This window comes from Mus caroli, chromosome 5, assembly GCF_900094665.2.
Source record: "Mus caroli chromosome 5, CAROLI_EIJ_v1.1, whole genome shotgun sequence".
NCBI classification, from domain to species: Eukaryota; Metazoa; Chordata; class Mammalia; order Rodentia; family Muridae; genus Mus; species Mus caroli.
This window is the reverse complement of record NC_034574.1, coordinates 38024290-38038866: the sequence shown is the minus strand read 5'-3', so window position 1 is coordinate 38038866 and position 14577 is coordinate 38024290. Positions and strand designations below refer to the sequence as shown.

The 14577-nt window shown below is 40.5% G+C and overlaps 1 protein-coding gene across 6 annotated transcripts in view; it reads right to left on the bottom strand.

Annotated features, from left to right (window-relative positions):
• Window positions 1–1031: 1031 nt before the first annotated feature.
• Window positions 1032–14577, bottom strand: part of C1qtnf7 (C1q and TNF related 7) — a 101259-nt gene continuing 87713 nt past the window's right edge. For 4 of the 6 annotated variants that reach the window (XM_029477693.1, XM_029477692.1, XM_029477694.1 and 1 more), the window contains 2 exons: window positions 10374–10619; window positions 1032–4672 (listed from right to left, as the gene is read on the bottom strand). In XM_029477693.1, the coding sequence (XP_029333553.1) occupies window positions 4041–4672; window positions 10374–10611 (870 nt within the window). In that variant the 5' untranslated portion in view covers window positions 10612–10619 and the 3' untranslated portion in view covers window positions 1032–4040. The remainder of the gene's footprint in view (window positions 4673–10373; window positions 10620–14577) is intronic. The other 2 variants (XM_021163590.2, XM_021163591.2) reach the window with 2 other exon arrangements.

The window sequence follows — 14577 nt, the reverse complement described above, 5'->3', positions numbered from 1 at the left end:
ATGACAGACTGTAGGGCTGAACCATCACAGATGCCAGGTCACAGGGTAGGAAGTACCCAGTCAATTCTGACCAAATGTTATAGAAAGTCAGATTATTTCAGAGAAAAGAAACTCTAGTGATACACATTTTGTGCATCATTCAGAAATAAAGGGAGTTTTGACTGTGTATGGAGATAGTTGATTGCCAATAACCAATAATTCATTGTTTAGACTTGATGCCTTTATCTTCTATTGAGAAATGATCTTGTTCTAAACCTGGGACCAGGACTTTTAAGTGAGAATTATACCAGCTCCAGGGGTGGGTGTGACACAATAACTACCAAGGTTCATCCCTTTGGCCATTAACTGGTTAAGGGATATACTCAGGATCAACCATAGTCAGTTGTCTGTCATATCTGAGCCTTCTGCCAGAATTAGTGCCTTCTGCTAGAATTCCCTCCCGGGATCACAAATTCATGCTGGGTCCCTAGCCCCATCAAACAAGAAACAAACAAATCACAAAGCAATGCCAACCTCAGCTGTTGGTGGCCATCTTTGTCACAAAATAAAATCTTGCCAGAGTTGAAGCTAGCCCTGAAAAGAATTGATCTTGAGGTGAGAAAGGTACAGCATTGCTGCCAAAGCCTGTGTAACCAGGTCTGTCTCCAAATTTCTCTTAGTCTGTCTCTGTCTCTCCTGAATTAGCATATATCAGGTTCTAGCAGGTCTGGATTAATGTGCAGGTGACTATAGGGCTTTCCAGGCCTGATGTCCCTCTTTCTCTCCTTCCCTCTCCCTTTTCTTCTCTTTCTTTCTCTCCATGTGTGAAGACTACATTAAAAAGAACTTTTCATTGATTAATTTGGCATGATTTTATTGAGCACCTACCATGGCAGGTAGAATTCTGAGATATATACAGGAATACTTCTGTACAGATAGACAAATGAAAGCATGTGTCAATAATATAGTGGGTCACCATTAGGAAAGCACCGTGGAGTTGGAGTTCCACAGTGATGATGAAGAATGCTGACTTTGAGATCAGACTGCCTGGAACTACTGTGCACTTAGGATTTACTTCATACATGTTTTATCCTTTCTGTCCCCCTGATTCTCTACTTGTAAAACTAGGGCATAATTACAGTCAAGATTGTCTTAGTGAAACTTGGCCTTTATGACAAAATACCCAGACTAGGTTTCAATAAATCACTCATATGTATTTTATTTGAAGACTAGTTTGTCCAAGGTCAGTTGCTGGTAGACCCAGTATCTGTTTAGGGCTCATGATCTTCTAGAAGAAGGAAGTGTATAATACAGAAATATGACATGATACATATTCATTACAAGGTAGTCCTTACCAAGAATGATAGGACTGAGACTTGGATTATTTTTAGAAACAAACCAATCTCCTCCCGCTTTACAAAAATATTCACAGATGTAGAAAAATGATGGCTGAGATCTTTTTAAGGACTCAAAGACACAAACATTCAAGCATTTCCTGAAGTTTTTTTTTAATCATTTTAATATGAAACCTGCTTTTCATTTCCCACAGCAGTTGTCTGACCCTCATCGTTACCCTGCTAATAACTTAAAATCAAATTCATCTTGGGCATAAAACCAGGGAAAGAAACTCCATTAAAAAAAAAACTACAGGAAATGGATTTTGTAATGAAGAATCATTTGCAAGATGTTGACAAAATGCCTTTGTTAGGATGGGACTGTGACTCAGCTGGTAGATTGTTAGCCCGGCACGGATAAAGCCCTGGTTTTGATCCCCAGCACCACGAACCTGGGCATAGATGTGCATGCCTGTAATCCCAATACTTGTTCAGTAGAGAATCAAGAACTCAACCTTATCTTCAGCTATTTAACAAGGCCTTGCTCAAAATTGCATTAGAAGAACACAGTTAGAAGAAAGTTTTAATTATACAACAATCTTGTGGGACAAGACAGTCTTCATAGTTTCTTTAGGAAATTCACCTGGTTTCAAATGGCCTATATTTTATTGTGTATTTCTGTTGGCTGTTTGCTATGCTTTGTAGCCTGGAATTCTAGCAGTGGCTGTTATCTAGAGATAAGTGAATATCTCAAACCCACCTTTTCTTCTTTTTTTGTCTATTCTTGATGCTGTTGGCCCCTGAGCCTATGGATTGATTCAGAGAGCAAGAAGTAGACAGAGTTCAGCAGGCAGAATACAGTAATACATTGGACTCAAGGTGGGCACTTCATATACACAGGCTGTGTGATCATTGTGTCACCTCTGATGATGGCAGTGCCTCACTTTGGGACCCATTCTATAAATACAGTCACCCTCCTGGGACTTAGCATTTTCTTTTTCAGAGCATTGGTACTTGTGTATAGGTTTGTAGGCATGCATATCATTTCTTGCCTTCTTAGGAGTCGGGTGGCTTAGACCAGGCTACATTCATCTTGGTTTTCCTTCTTTATCACAGGATCCAGCCTGGTGTTTCATGGATATCAGGCACTGAAATCCTTAGTGAACAAGGAGAAGGACACATAGAAGATATAGGACGAAAGACAAGAGAATGACATTACTGCAGACCACAGCAGTGATACTTAAGACAGAATCATGGTGGCTGAGATTAAATAGGGAATCACAGTGGGCAGCAGATGCCAACTCTAATAAAAATGGCTGAAGGAAGTGAGAGGCTTGGAAGGTAATAGTTTGCCCTGATATTCAGGTTCCTCCCTGTTCATCTTCACTCCAGCTTACTCATGGATCTGGGACGTGTGTTTGCTGCATTCTAACTCTGGGAAATTTGTGAGAAATGTTTTCCCCCCATAATTTAAGTAGCACCCTTGTTTGGAAGAAACATATTTGTGTTAGAAAACTATTTTGCTCCAATCACCACCTTGAGTTCCTTTCTCAGACTTACCTCTTTCTGTCTTTCATTCCTTCTCAATTGAAAATAACACTGACATGTCAGAGGGGATGAGGAGACTACAGAATGTGAACCCTTCTTTCCTCTGCAACTGTTGGACCCATAGAAACACTTGTACCTTGGCATGCTTAGTGCTTTTTCTCTGTGAGAAATCTTTGGCTTTCAACCCCAGGCAGGAGTCACGGTCTACGTGTCTCTAGCATAGAATCGATCTGTTTACCATGGTGATCATCTCATGCCACTGTGTCAAAGTGCTCTCCACACTCTAGCCTGCTCGAAATAAGGCTACTGCCATCTTTCTCTGTCTGGTTCAGCACTCAGTGTCTGCTCCACACAGTCTCATTAGATAGCTGCGGACGGCTGGGGTGATAGCACAGTCCAGAGTGTGTGCTTTCTAAGCATGAGGACCTGAGCTTGATCCTTCAGAACCCATATGAATACAAGGCAGGCATGGGGGCACGCCCTTGTAATCTTTGTGCTGGAGAGATAGGAACTGGAAGCTTCCGGGCTCACTAGTCAGCCAGGCTACCCAGATCAGTGAGCTCCAGGTTCAGTGAACTCTCTGGCTCAAAGAACAAGATGGATGGCATCTGAAGAGAGACAGCTGATGTCTTCTGGTACACACACACACACACACACACACACACACACACACACACACACAGAGTTATTGGAACATGTATAAGCATAAAAGAATAAATAAAAGAAATTTGTCACTATTTAATTTGTTAGAAAATTCTTAGCATCTCTTACTTTTTTTTGACTCTTGAGAATTGTCAACAAATTTCACTGTAATGTTATGACTGTCCTAAATAACAAACAAAACTGGGGTTTTATGAATATTTAATGAGGCAGTGTCATTTCCAGCTGGTTGTATTGCCAAGGGCATTCAAATTTGTTAACATCATTTGCTTTAATTTGCTTCAATATTTAGGATCATTACTTTAGGGGGTCCATGTCTGAGGTTATTGTATGCCATTCGTTTTGCTGTGATTTCATCTAGTTGGTGGTTTGTCTTATTTTGATAACTCGGCCAGAGTCGTCTGTAAGAAACGTTTTCTGAATCCCTGTATCACTTGCTCCACCTTCTAGCAAACCAGAGTAGAGTGTCAGCCACTGTGGTACTCATGTTCGCAACATTCAGGCCTGTAGTAGTCTGGATCACAGCTCATCGTCCTCTGATATAGAATCCAGGTAATCTGTATCGACATAGAGGAGAAACCCAGAAAACAAGCTGTCTGCCCAGCCTGGATCGGAGAAAAGGCCATTCTGGTCATTGAAGAAGATCTCCAGCCAGACCTCATCTTCTGGCTGCAGGTAGATGACTGTGGACCCCGATGCCACATCATGGTTCCCTGTGTTGGCATCAAAGGTCCTTATTCGGTACTGCCCATTGTGCACCAGCCCTATTGCTAGGTGCTTATTGGCCAACGTGATATCATAAGAAAAGTAATAGATCCCCGGGAAAGCGCAAATGAACTTCCCTGTTGCAGGGTTGTAATGCTCCCCCTCATTGAAGAGTACTTTGTTAAATATGATGGGTAGTCTTTCTTCTGGGTAGCTGGTTGTGATGCCAACTGAAAAGGCAGATTTGAGCACAATGCTTCCACACCTGCACACTCCAGGCAGCCCTGGGTCCCCTTGATCTCCTCTGTCTCCCTTTGGCCCAGGAGGCCCAGCTGGACCGACTTCTCCTTTCTCACCCTCTGGTCCTATGGGTCCTTTCTTCCCAGTTTCTCCTTGGTCTCCTTTCTCACCAGCAAGGCCCAGGGGTCCAGTTTTACCTTTTAGACCTTCAAAAATAATCAATAGCTAATTAATAGTTCTTCTAGAGAGTCACAGATAACATACCTACCCATTGCTAACACACCTTAAACATGTCTGAAAACAGTCAGCTATCAACAGCATCCCACTAATTAAAAAGCCTTTGGAAATCATTGATATACTAAGACTGAAAATTAAAAAAGCTTGTCATAGATTTCCTCCAGTATTAGAGACTTTAATTAGCCCCTAACTAATTAAACTAATTAGATATTATTTTAAAGACAGATTAGCTGGTGCATATTAGTCATATCCTGGTACTTGTCACTACAGAAAGACTACAGAATGAGTCTCGGGGCAGACAGAACTAGATGATGCTTTGGAAACAGCTTAGTCTTTGCCCTGTTCCATTCCTGTTTGAGTTCACAATAAAGTAATTAATCAAAATCAAATCTGTTATTTGTCAACTATACCAGGACTGATATTAAATGTTTTATTTGCATGAATTATCTTGTTTAAATCTCACAACAATTTTACTAACTAAAAAGTATTAACTCCATTGCAGAGAACAGAGCTAGTGAGTGACAGAGCTGCTATCTCAACCTAAGCTTGCCCAACTCTGGAGTCTTGGCACCCCATTTTCTAGGAGAATATGTTGGATTGATCCTGAAAACTGTAAGCACACCTGGAACGTTGGGCTTCTTATGTTACTATACCTGAAAAATAATGATTACTTTCACAATGCTATAGGCTTGCTTTTGGAAGGGAAAACTGAGTTCTGAGATGGTAATTAGTTTAATTAGCTAGGGTCTAATTAAGGTCTCCAATACTGGAGGAAATCTATGAGAATCTTTTTTTAATCCTGTGTATTAGGATTAGAAAGACCCCAAGCTTTCCCAGTTTCATAATTTCTTTCTCCCCTCCATCTTATTGCCTCTTTCCTTATGGCTGTCTCTGCCACCGAATGCATCACTTTGGATTTGTATTCTAATTTCTCTGAGTCTCCTTACATATAGAAAAAAACAACGGAATGAAAGAATTTCAGTGAATTCTAAGCCACTGTATAGGACTATTTTCTGTATGTTCAAATCTTTACATATGCAGGTTAGCTAGAGGCTAGATATAGAGAGATAATGATCTTGATTGAAAGCAGTCAACAAAATTGACTTTTTTTTTTTAACACAGTAATTGGTTTTAATTTTGTGACTGAATCCATGTCATAAGCAATACATAGATAATAACATTTCCACCCAAAGTATCCAAATTGTTATTTTCTGTTATTATTATACTTTTGTCATCTGGGAAAATGTATTGTTAATGCATGGTTTCACTTGTAGCCACGGTTTTCATCTCAGTAACTTTTATTCAGCTAAGCCTTTTATCTTGTGGTGCTTTGATATCAATTATTGGAGTGCTGTACATACTTCAATGCATACATGTGATCACTTGATTCTTTTTTCCCAGTTAATTGGCAAAATTAACAAGGAAATATCTTGGTAATGTAAATTTTAGGAGAATGAAAGCTTTGCCCTCAGAATGTCAAGCATGTCCTTCAATCCTTGTGAAAGTGGCTGTTTAACAATTTACAACTCAGGGAGGATACTGGCGATGAATGTCACCATTCTTTATGAGACAAGATCAGTGTTTTTATCAACAACAGTTGTGTCCCCTTAATGCAGTCAGTCCTTTTAAGTTGAAATTCTACTGGTTTAAACAGAACACACATGATAAATATTTCTTGAAACAAGGTCATAAAAATCTTAACGTTCAATGCTTGATTCATTGGTGTAGAAATGACATATAAACTTTCTTTTGCTGGTCAAAAATCAAAGACTTCAATGTCTAGAATCTGTGTTTTAGCTTCAATAAGTAGCTTAACCTTTTCTGTATTGATGTTCAATACAGTAATAAAACCATTCTTGTCTCAATATTTCTTTTTCTTTGATATTTTCTTTACTTACATTTCAAATGTTTTCCCCTTTTCAGGTGTCCTCTTCGGAAACCCTCTATCTCATCCCTCCTCCCCCTGCCTCTATGAGGGTGCTCCCCCACCTGCCCACGCCCATCCTCCCACCCTGGCATTCCCCTTCACTGGGGCACTGAACACCCTCAGGCCTGAGGGCCTCTCCTCCCAGTGATGTCCAATAAGGCCATCTTCTGCCACATACATGGCCAGCGCCATGGGTCACTCCATGTGTATTCTTTGGTTGGTGGTCCAGTCCCTGGGAGCTCTGGGAGTCTGGCCTGTTGATATTTTAGCAACAATTTTAACCATAGAATTTTGTTACCAACACAAATCGTGCTGCTTATAAGATTCTTGGTTAGTCTCTCATTCTCTAGCTTCATGGACTCCATTTGTAATACAGAGACATTGGATAGAAGTCTATTCTGAGCTTAGTGGGTAACACAGTAACTGTCACTGAGATAAAACCCATTTCAGCTGCAGGCAGGGTAGTGAATCTGAAGAAGAGGTAAGATCCCCTTCTTGGGGACTGGGAACTTAGGCTTCCCAGTCATTGGAATAAAGGTTTGGAGTAGGTTGCTTGAGGGCTTATCCCCTTGAAAATTTGTTGAGAACAATTCATAAGTACTGAAATGCAAATTATAAATGTGAGGGGCTCTTTACAACTCCAGTGTTTATTTTCTATTGCAATACACATTTAATACCCTGAACTGCTGGATACATTTAGTCATGGAAGAAATGTAATAATAACACATAGAAATTCTTCCTCTTTATATGAAGAGTTTTCCCATGTATCAGAAGACTACATACTCAGAAGAAAAACAAAAGAGGACACATCATTATGCATTAAGTATTAAAGTATGTATTACTGAAGCTTAGCCATACAGAGTGTTTGTTTGTTTGTTTTAGTTCCTTCTCAAATGGGTCTAGATTTTCTCAATAGAATCTTCTTATACTTCCATTCATCTGTACATCATCCATCTAACAAAACTTCATTCTCCCTCCCTCTCTCCCTCCCTCCCCCTCCTTCCCTTCTTCCTTCCCTCCTTCCTTCCTTCCATCAATGGATCTATGTATCCATTCAAACATATATCTTATGTTTATTTCATTTAATATTGACTGACCATTCACTATATGAAAGCCTCCATGATTGGAGCTCGGTATTATAAGCTCATGGATACTATAATTCATATATTAAATTGGAATAAAGACTGTTTCATGATGACTTGAAAGATGGCTCAACTGTTAAAGGCCAGTCTCACAACCAAAACAGTAAGAATGCTTTGTGAGGTAGTTGTAGCGATATTTGAATGAGCACTCTCAGATTTAATTGAATCCTATATTATGATAATTGTTACAGACCAGTGAGATGTATCCTTGCAAAGAATTTATGATGTGATGTAACAATCTCTTCATTTCTAATTAGAGTAGGGAAGTTGGAAAAAGAACACTATTTGTTCTGCCTGGACTTGGTTGAGGTGAAGGCAATCTGGTATCTAAGAAGGGAGCACATACAAAAAGACCCTGTGCTGTCACTGGAGAGGAAGGAGTGAGTAGAACATCCCAGCCTTGGACTCATCTGCAGCCATGTTACAAACATGGCTTCTGAGTGATGTGTGTGTCTCTTCACAACCAGCCAGGCCTATCTTTCCTTTCTGAGCTGTGTATAGCCTTCAGTGTGATAGATATAACTTCAGGTTGGAAAAGTCACTTTATTTTGAATCTCAATAGTTTCATTTATAGCATTATTTTATTGCATATTACAGTTACAGCAGATCATAATGATGAATGTTAATGTAAGTGGGTTGCTGACACATGATGAGTTCTTAATAAATGGTCAGCATGTGGAGCTACAGTGATGAAGAGCTTAGAAAGTCTTTTTCCTTTACCTTCTGACAGATGTCTGTGTTCAGATAGACCTGGCAGTTGTGTTCTTTTTGACAGTTTGCAGTCTGGAGCTATTCTTGTTTGTCAAGGTTGGGGAAGGTTTGCCACTGATATCCAGGGAGATGCTGTCAAACACCATACCAAGCACTTTACCCTGCTATAAAAATTATTCAGCACTAAATGACATTGGTATGGAGGCTGGGAAACAAACACTCTCCAGAAATGAAAATTGGTAGTTAGAGGTACACAAAAATGTTTCCAAGTAAATAGGTACTCAGAAACAGATTCATAGAGGGATGAATAGATTGTATACAGGACTAGCCCTGACCCCAGAGGGCTCAAACTGTAGCATTTAAGAATATTATGTTTGATCTGAATAATGGTATTACTACCTTATGGATGTATTAATCTTTTTTGTTTGTTTACTTTGTGGCTTTGGATGGCCACAGATTTATTTTTGATCTGTGGATCAAAATTTAATAATGAACAATATCTAACTTTTCCAAGTACTTAGCATATGGCAATTATTGTCTGGGACATTATGCATATATAACTACCCTTAAAATTCACAATTTCCCTTACTATTGCCAATTTACAAATGAAGCTCAAAGATGATTTTTGCCCAGGGAGGCTTAGTCTTGGCTGAAAGAGCCAAGATTTGAATCTGCTTTTCTGCTTGTGTGATTAGCCACTACATTCTACCTTCCAGACACAGCAAGATGAAAGGGTCACTATATAGAACTATAATTTGTGTGCCATAGAAATTTAAGGATATTCATAATCATAGCTCAGTCATAATTTCATTCCACATGAGCCATCTTATAGACAGACACCCTTGAATAACTATGTTTAAGCTCCAAATTCAAGGTTGCTTATTTGACATTGAATTGTTATGTAATGTTCTGTAATATTGAACAATGGTCATACATCTGACAGCTATTGATTTGCCCAATATTTTCTGCCTGGAATATTTGTAAATGATGCATTAGCCAATAATCTGGATATGTACTGTGGTACTGTCTCACAGAACCCCAGTAAATCAGGTGTGGTGACTAGAGAGAGGCGTAGTTTTGAGATCTATGTGGTTTTTTTCCTTCTTATCTTTTAACTTGTACTCTCAGAGGCTTGTTTTCAAAGATTGATTCCAAATCCCTTCCTCTTGTAGAGTTCATATAACTTCTGTAGAATTTCAATTTGGCTTCCTCTGAAGGACTGTGGATTCTGGCAAGCTTCCCAGGCTAACCTATCTGCAGGGAGAAAAGCCTGAAAACCAGTGAAGGACTAGAGGACAATTGTATTGTCTTCAAGAGTTATGTAAAGTCTACATGGCAGCTGTTGCAGGGCAGCTGGGGGAGTGATGAGAAAAGGAAGGCCATCTACATGACACTGTTGTCCTAGCTGTATACATAACAAAAACTATAAGCCCTTGAGGAATATTGGTGTAGAAAGTTAGCTCTGAGCAGGGTGGCAACTGAGCTTCTTCATGCCAATTCTTTCCCTGCTCTGTCCCATCTGCTTGTCTCCCTAAGCTTCCATGCATCCAGCTGTTGTCCAGTGGTTCCAGTCATCAGTTGTTGAGAGTCCAGCTCCAGCGGTCATGCACAGCACCTGTCCATCTGTGCTCATCTCCCACAGTGCCTTTAACCAGACTCAGTTTTCTTTCATTTCCAATGTCACAAATATCCACCTGAGAAAAGTCATCATTGTGGCCAACTAAGGCTGGAAAGAGTTTGAAGCACAGTCATGGTCTAGTGAGTTGTTATTTTTAATGAAGGTAAAGGGCAGAAGTGTTTGAAGGAGCAGTTCCCACCGAGAAGAAGCAACAAAGGGAGAGGTTGGGGGGTAGAGGAGGGTGTTTGCAGAGCCTCATGGTGATTCCTTACCTGCAGTGCCCTTTTCCCCCTTCTCTCCTTTTCTGCCATCTCTACCATCCCTTCCAGGAAGGCCAATTCGACCATGGGGCCCAGGGGAGCCATTTGCTCCAGGAGGACCTGGGGGTCCAGGTAATCCAGGGATGCTGCAGATGTACCTTGGAGAGTAGTTCTCTCCCTTAGCCTGATTGGCCCGAGGTTGTCCACTTGCACAGATGGCAAGACTCGTCACACAGAGCAGGACAATCATCTTGGGCTCTAGAAGAGACGTAAAGACATCAGTGCACTCTCCAGGGAAGGGCTTTGGCATGATGGAGTTACAGTGAGCAGAAGAATGGGCGTGTGCGCAGTCCCCTCTGGCATTTGCTTTTTTCATATTTAGAACCCTAAATATTAAACCCACCGAGAAGAAGCAACAAAGGGAGAGGTTGGGGGGCAGAGGAGGGTGTTTGCAGAGCCAGTGGGTTTTTGATTTAAGAATACATCAATCTACTGTTGACAGAATCCTCATTGCCTTACTGATGTCGATGGAGGGTGAATGGATGGTCTTATCAAAACATAACTTTCCTTCTTGCAAGACTAATTTATTAGAAAAGGAAAATGGCATATTCAAACGACTTAGATAAATACCAGCACAGTTGCCACTATGCAGGGATAATTAATTGCCTCTGACAGGTTACTATATACTTATTTTCAGTCTTCTTGTATGTGTCTGTGTTGTGAAGAAAGGTGATATTGTGCCAATCCTGTGATTTAGAACATTATTTTTTTTTATTTAACATTGATTTAACCTCTTACTGGACCAATTATCTATAACATTAATTACCATCTTTCTCCCTCTTTTCTTGTATGTGTAGAAGTTGTTTTCAGAGTTTTGCCAATGCGACACTGTGTCGCATCCCCCTCAGTTTTGCACTCACCCATCCGTTTCTCAGAATTCATGGGAGAAAAGACACATTTTCAGAAAACCCATGCTTTTCACTTGTTAATCATGTGTAATGCCAATTAGAGTTAATTGAAGTACTGTGCCTACCCTGGGGGAGTCTGAAACTTTAATTTAAAATCTGCAGGCTATAATGCCTCTGTGTCCTATTAAGCTGTTAGCACTGGGGGTCAATTAAAGAGCTGGGTGAACTTAAACCATGCACTGTGCCACGTGGGCCATAGGAAGCAGATACAGATCTCTTTGACTCTAACCTAAAAGGACCGGGATTCTTACTCCACAGAGCCTGGATATGGAGAGCAATGAATGATATATTAGCATGATATCATAGGCAGCATAAGCTTGGGAAACCTGAATTTTCGGCTATGTTTTACTTAGGGATGAGTAGTTTCTTCAATGGAAGAATGCACATGGGTGCTTCGGTGGGTTGTAAATGAGCTTTTGGATAGCTAGACCTGTGTTTTCATATAGAATCTTCATAGTCATTGATCTGGATAACATTCTCTTAAGGGAAATAATAACAAAATGAGGGAAGAGTGATTAAATGTTAGTTTTGACAGCCACCCCAGAAAATTTAAAAGGCACACCACACACCATAACACTTTTATGGTGCTCATGGAAATACTGGAACATCTTGCAATTATACCCAGAAATAAACCCCAACTCAGGCATGTACATGAGATTTTAGAATAATTTCAAGTTTTAGAAATCTCATGATCAAAAAAGCTAAAACCATGTATCCAGTGTTACCAGACTCTCCCATCAAAGGTCACAAACACTTTTTGCCATGTACTATGTACTGGGCTTGCCATATGATACTATACTGCTACTGTAATGAAACACCTGAGGCAAGGAGTTCACAAAGGGAAGAGGTTCATTTAGTTAACACTCTGGAGGCTGAAGATCTGGAGAGTGAAAACACCATGTAGCCCAGGGTCCCCAAAAGGCCTTCTTGGCTGCATCACACCATGCTGTATTATATCAAGGTAGGAGGGATAGGCAGACATGAAGCTAGAACAACGGAGAGTGTCTATTTTGTGGCTTTGCTCTGGGGCCTGCTCCTTAATGCTCACATTGCCTCTCACAAACATTATAGTGGGAGCAAGCTTCTAACATTAGAATCACCATGTTAAATCATACCCTGAACAGGAAAAATGCCAGCCCTCAAACCACTGATGCTAGTGTTCAAATGGGACTAAGGCATTTTCTGACAAACCCTGTGATTCTGATAGCAACATCAGCTCTTCAGGGAACTTCATAGAAGAGGAACCAAAAAGCAGATAAGAGGCAGAGGACTACTGCAAAAGAGTTCCTGCTGGACAAGGCAGGGATGTTGCTCCCACAAGCTCTCAACGTCTATAGTTGCCTGCCAAGACCTACACAAGAGCACACCAGTCAACATCCCAATGTGAATAGAGATAAGACTCACAGCATCCCTCCCTTCCTGAGTTGAGGAGCTATAAGCAGTCTATGGCTGCTGAGGGAGACAGTTTTTTTTTTTTAATTCTGTAACAAGACCCATGATAGGTTGTCTAAGCCCTATTGGTCAGCCCTAAACTCATGTATGTATAGACAACACTAATTATATACATATGTATACACATACATTAGTCACACACACACACATCCACACACACACACACACACACACACACACACACACACACATATGTGCACTTGAGGCATTATTTGGAAAAGGAGACATGGGGGATCATGGCAGGAATTGGAATATCCATGATCAAAATTAATTATACTCATGTATGATTTTTCTTGTTACAGAAACAAGCTATGAGCTGTTTTGAAGAACACTCAGATAAAAAATAATGGAATGAGCATCCTATGCACAACCTTTGCTATAATTAAAACTGGATGCATTGATTAAAAAATCAGTTCCTCTTCCTCACAGAACACACTTAAGAAGATACTCAGGGGGAGATTTTTAACTATGCACACAGAGTACTGAAGGCTGTAGACTGAAGCCAAGAGGTACTTCTATGAAAGACTTGAGGTTATTGGTTATTGGCAGAAAGGGAGTTTGAGGGAGTTTAGGCACCAGTGGTGGTATGAAAGTCATCATGGAAACATTAGAGAAGAAGAGTGAGTTGGGGATTTGGAGAATGGTAGAAAGAGAGCACAGGTAGTTTGGAATGAGCTTGGAAGAAAGATTTCATCACCAATATCAAGCAGTATGAGTTAAAAGGAGGAACAATATAAGCAGCAAAAACAGTTTTGTTATTGAACAAATGGACTGATTGTCCTTGTCAGAAGCACTAGAGGACGGTCTAGTACAGGAACCTGAGGACGGTCCAGTACAGGAACCTACATACTGTAACGCAGATCCAGTTAGAGCCATTGAGCATCACTCAAGATACTTATTTACTAACAGTCATCAGAAGAGAGGAACAAGGTGTTGTCATACTCACTGCACGAGGCTGCATACTCACTGCATAATGGTAAGTGTTTAGCCAAGTCTCAGGACTCAGTTCATGCATGAAGATAACAGAGTGTGAGTTACCATGGAAAACCACAGGGGTTTCTCACCAGGATGGCTGTTAGTTTCCTTTACCAGTCAACATCATACGTCTACAAGATCTACCTGATCTGAACAGCCCTCAAGTCATGTGACTTCATCTTTGGCTTTCCTGCTCAGTTCCAGTTCTAGCTGTAATAGATTCCTTGGTGTCCCTCAAAAGCACACCTGGCACAACCTGTCCTAGGATCCTTGTGGTTTCCTTCTTCTGGGTAAAATCCCTGCACCAGTGTGTCCTTGTGGCTGAACTCCTCAAGTCTTTTTTGAGGTCTTTCTCCCATGCCATCATGTTCAGTGCAGCCATTGTCATCTTATTTAATATTGTGAAGTGTATCATTCATCCCCAGCCCCCTTCTTCCTGCTCTATTTTTCTGCCCTCCTTTGCATTACCAACTCACTAGATTGTTCTTATCTTTGTTTTATAGTATGCATTTTTTCATATATGATCCATAGCATTCAAACTCCACAGGGGCAAGGACCTTTTTCTCATTTGTCGATGGGTCCAATGGTCTAGAACAGCACTTAACACAAACCTACAAGTTGGGAGAAGAGACTTTTTGGAGGATGAGACATAATTGCTGTGGTGAACAAAAAACTTAATGAGAAATGATGAAAATATCATAAGGCAAAGAACGTTGAAAGATTTTCCCTGCAACCATGGGTTCTTTTTGCAGTGCTTAAGACTATGCATTAAGAACTTCAATGGGAGAAAAGCACCGGGGCAGCTGGGGCGCAGGGTCGGC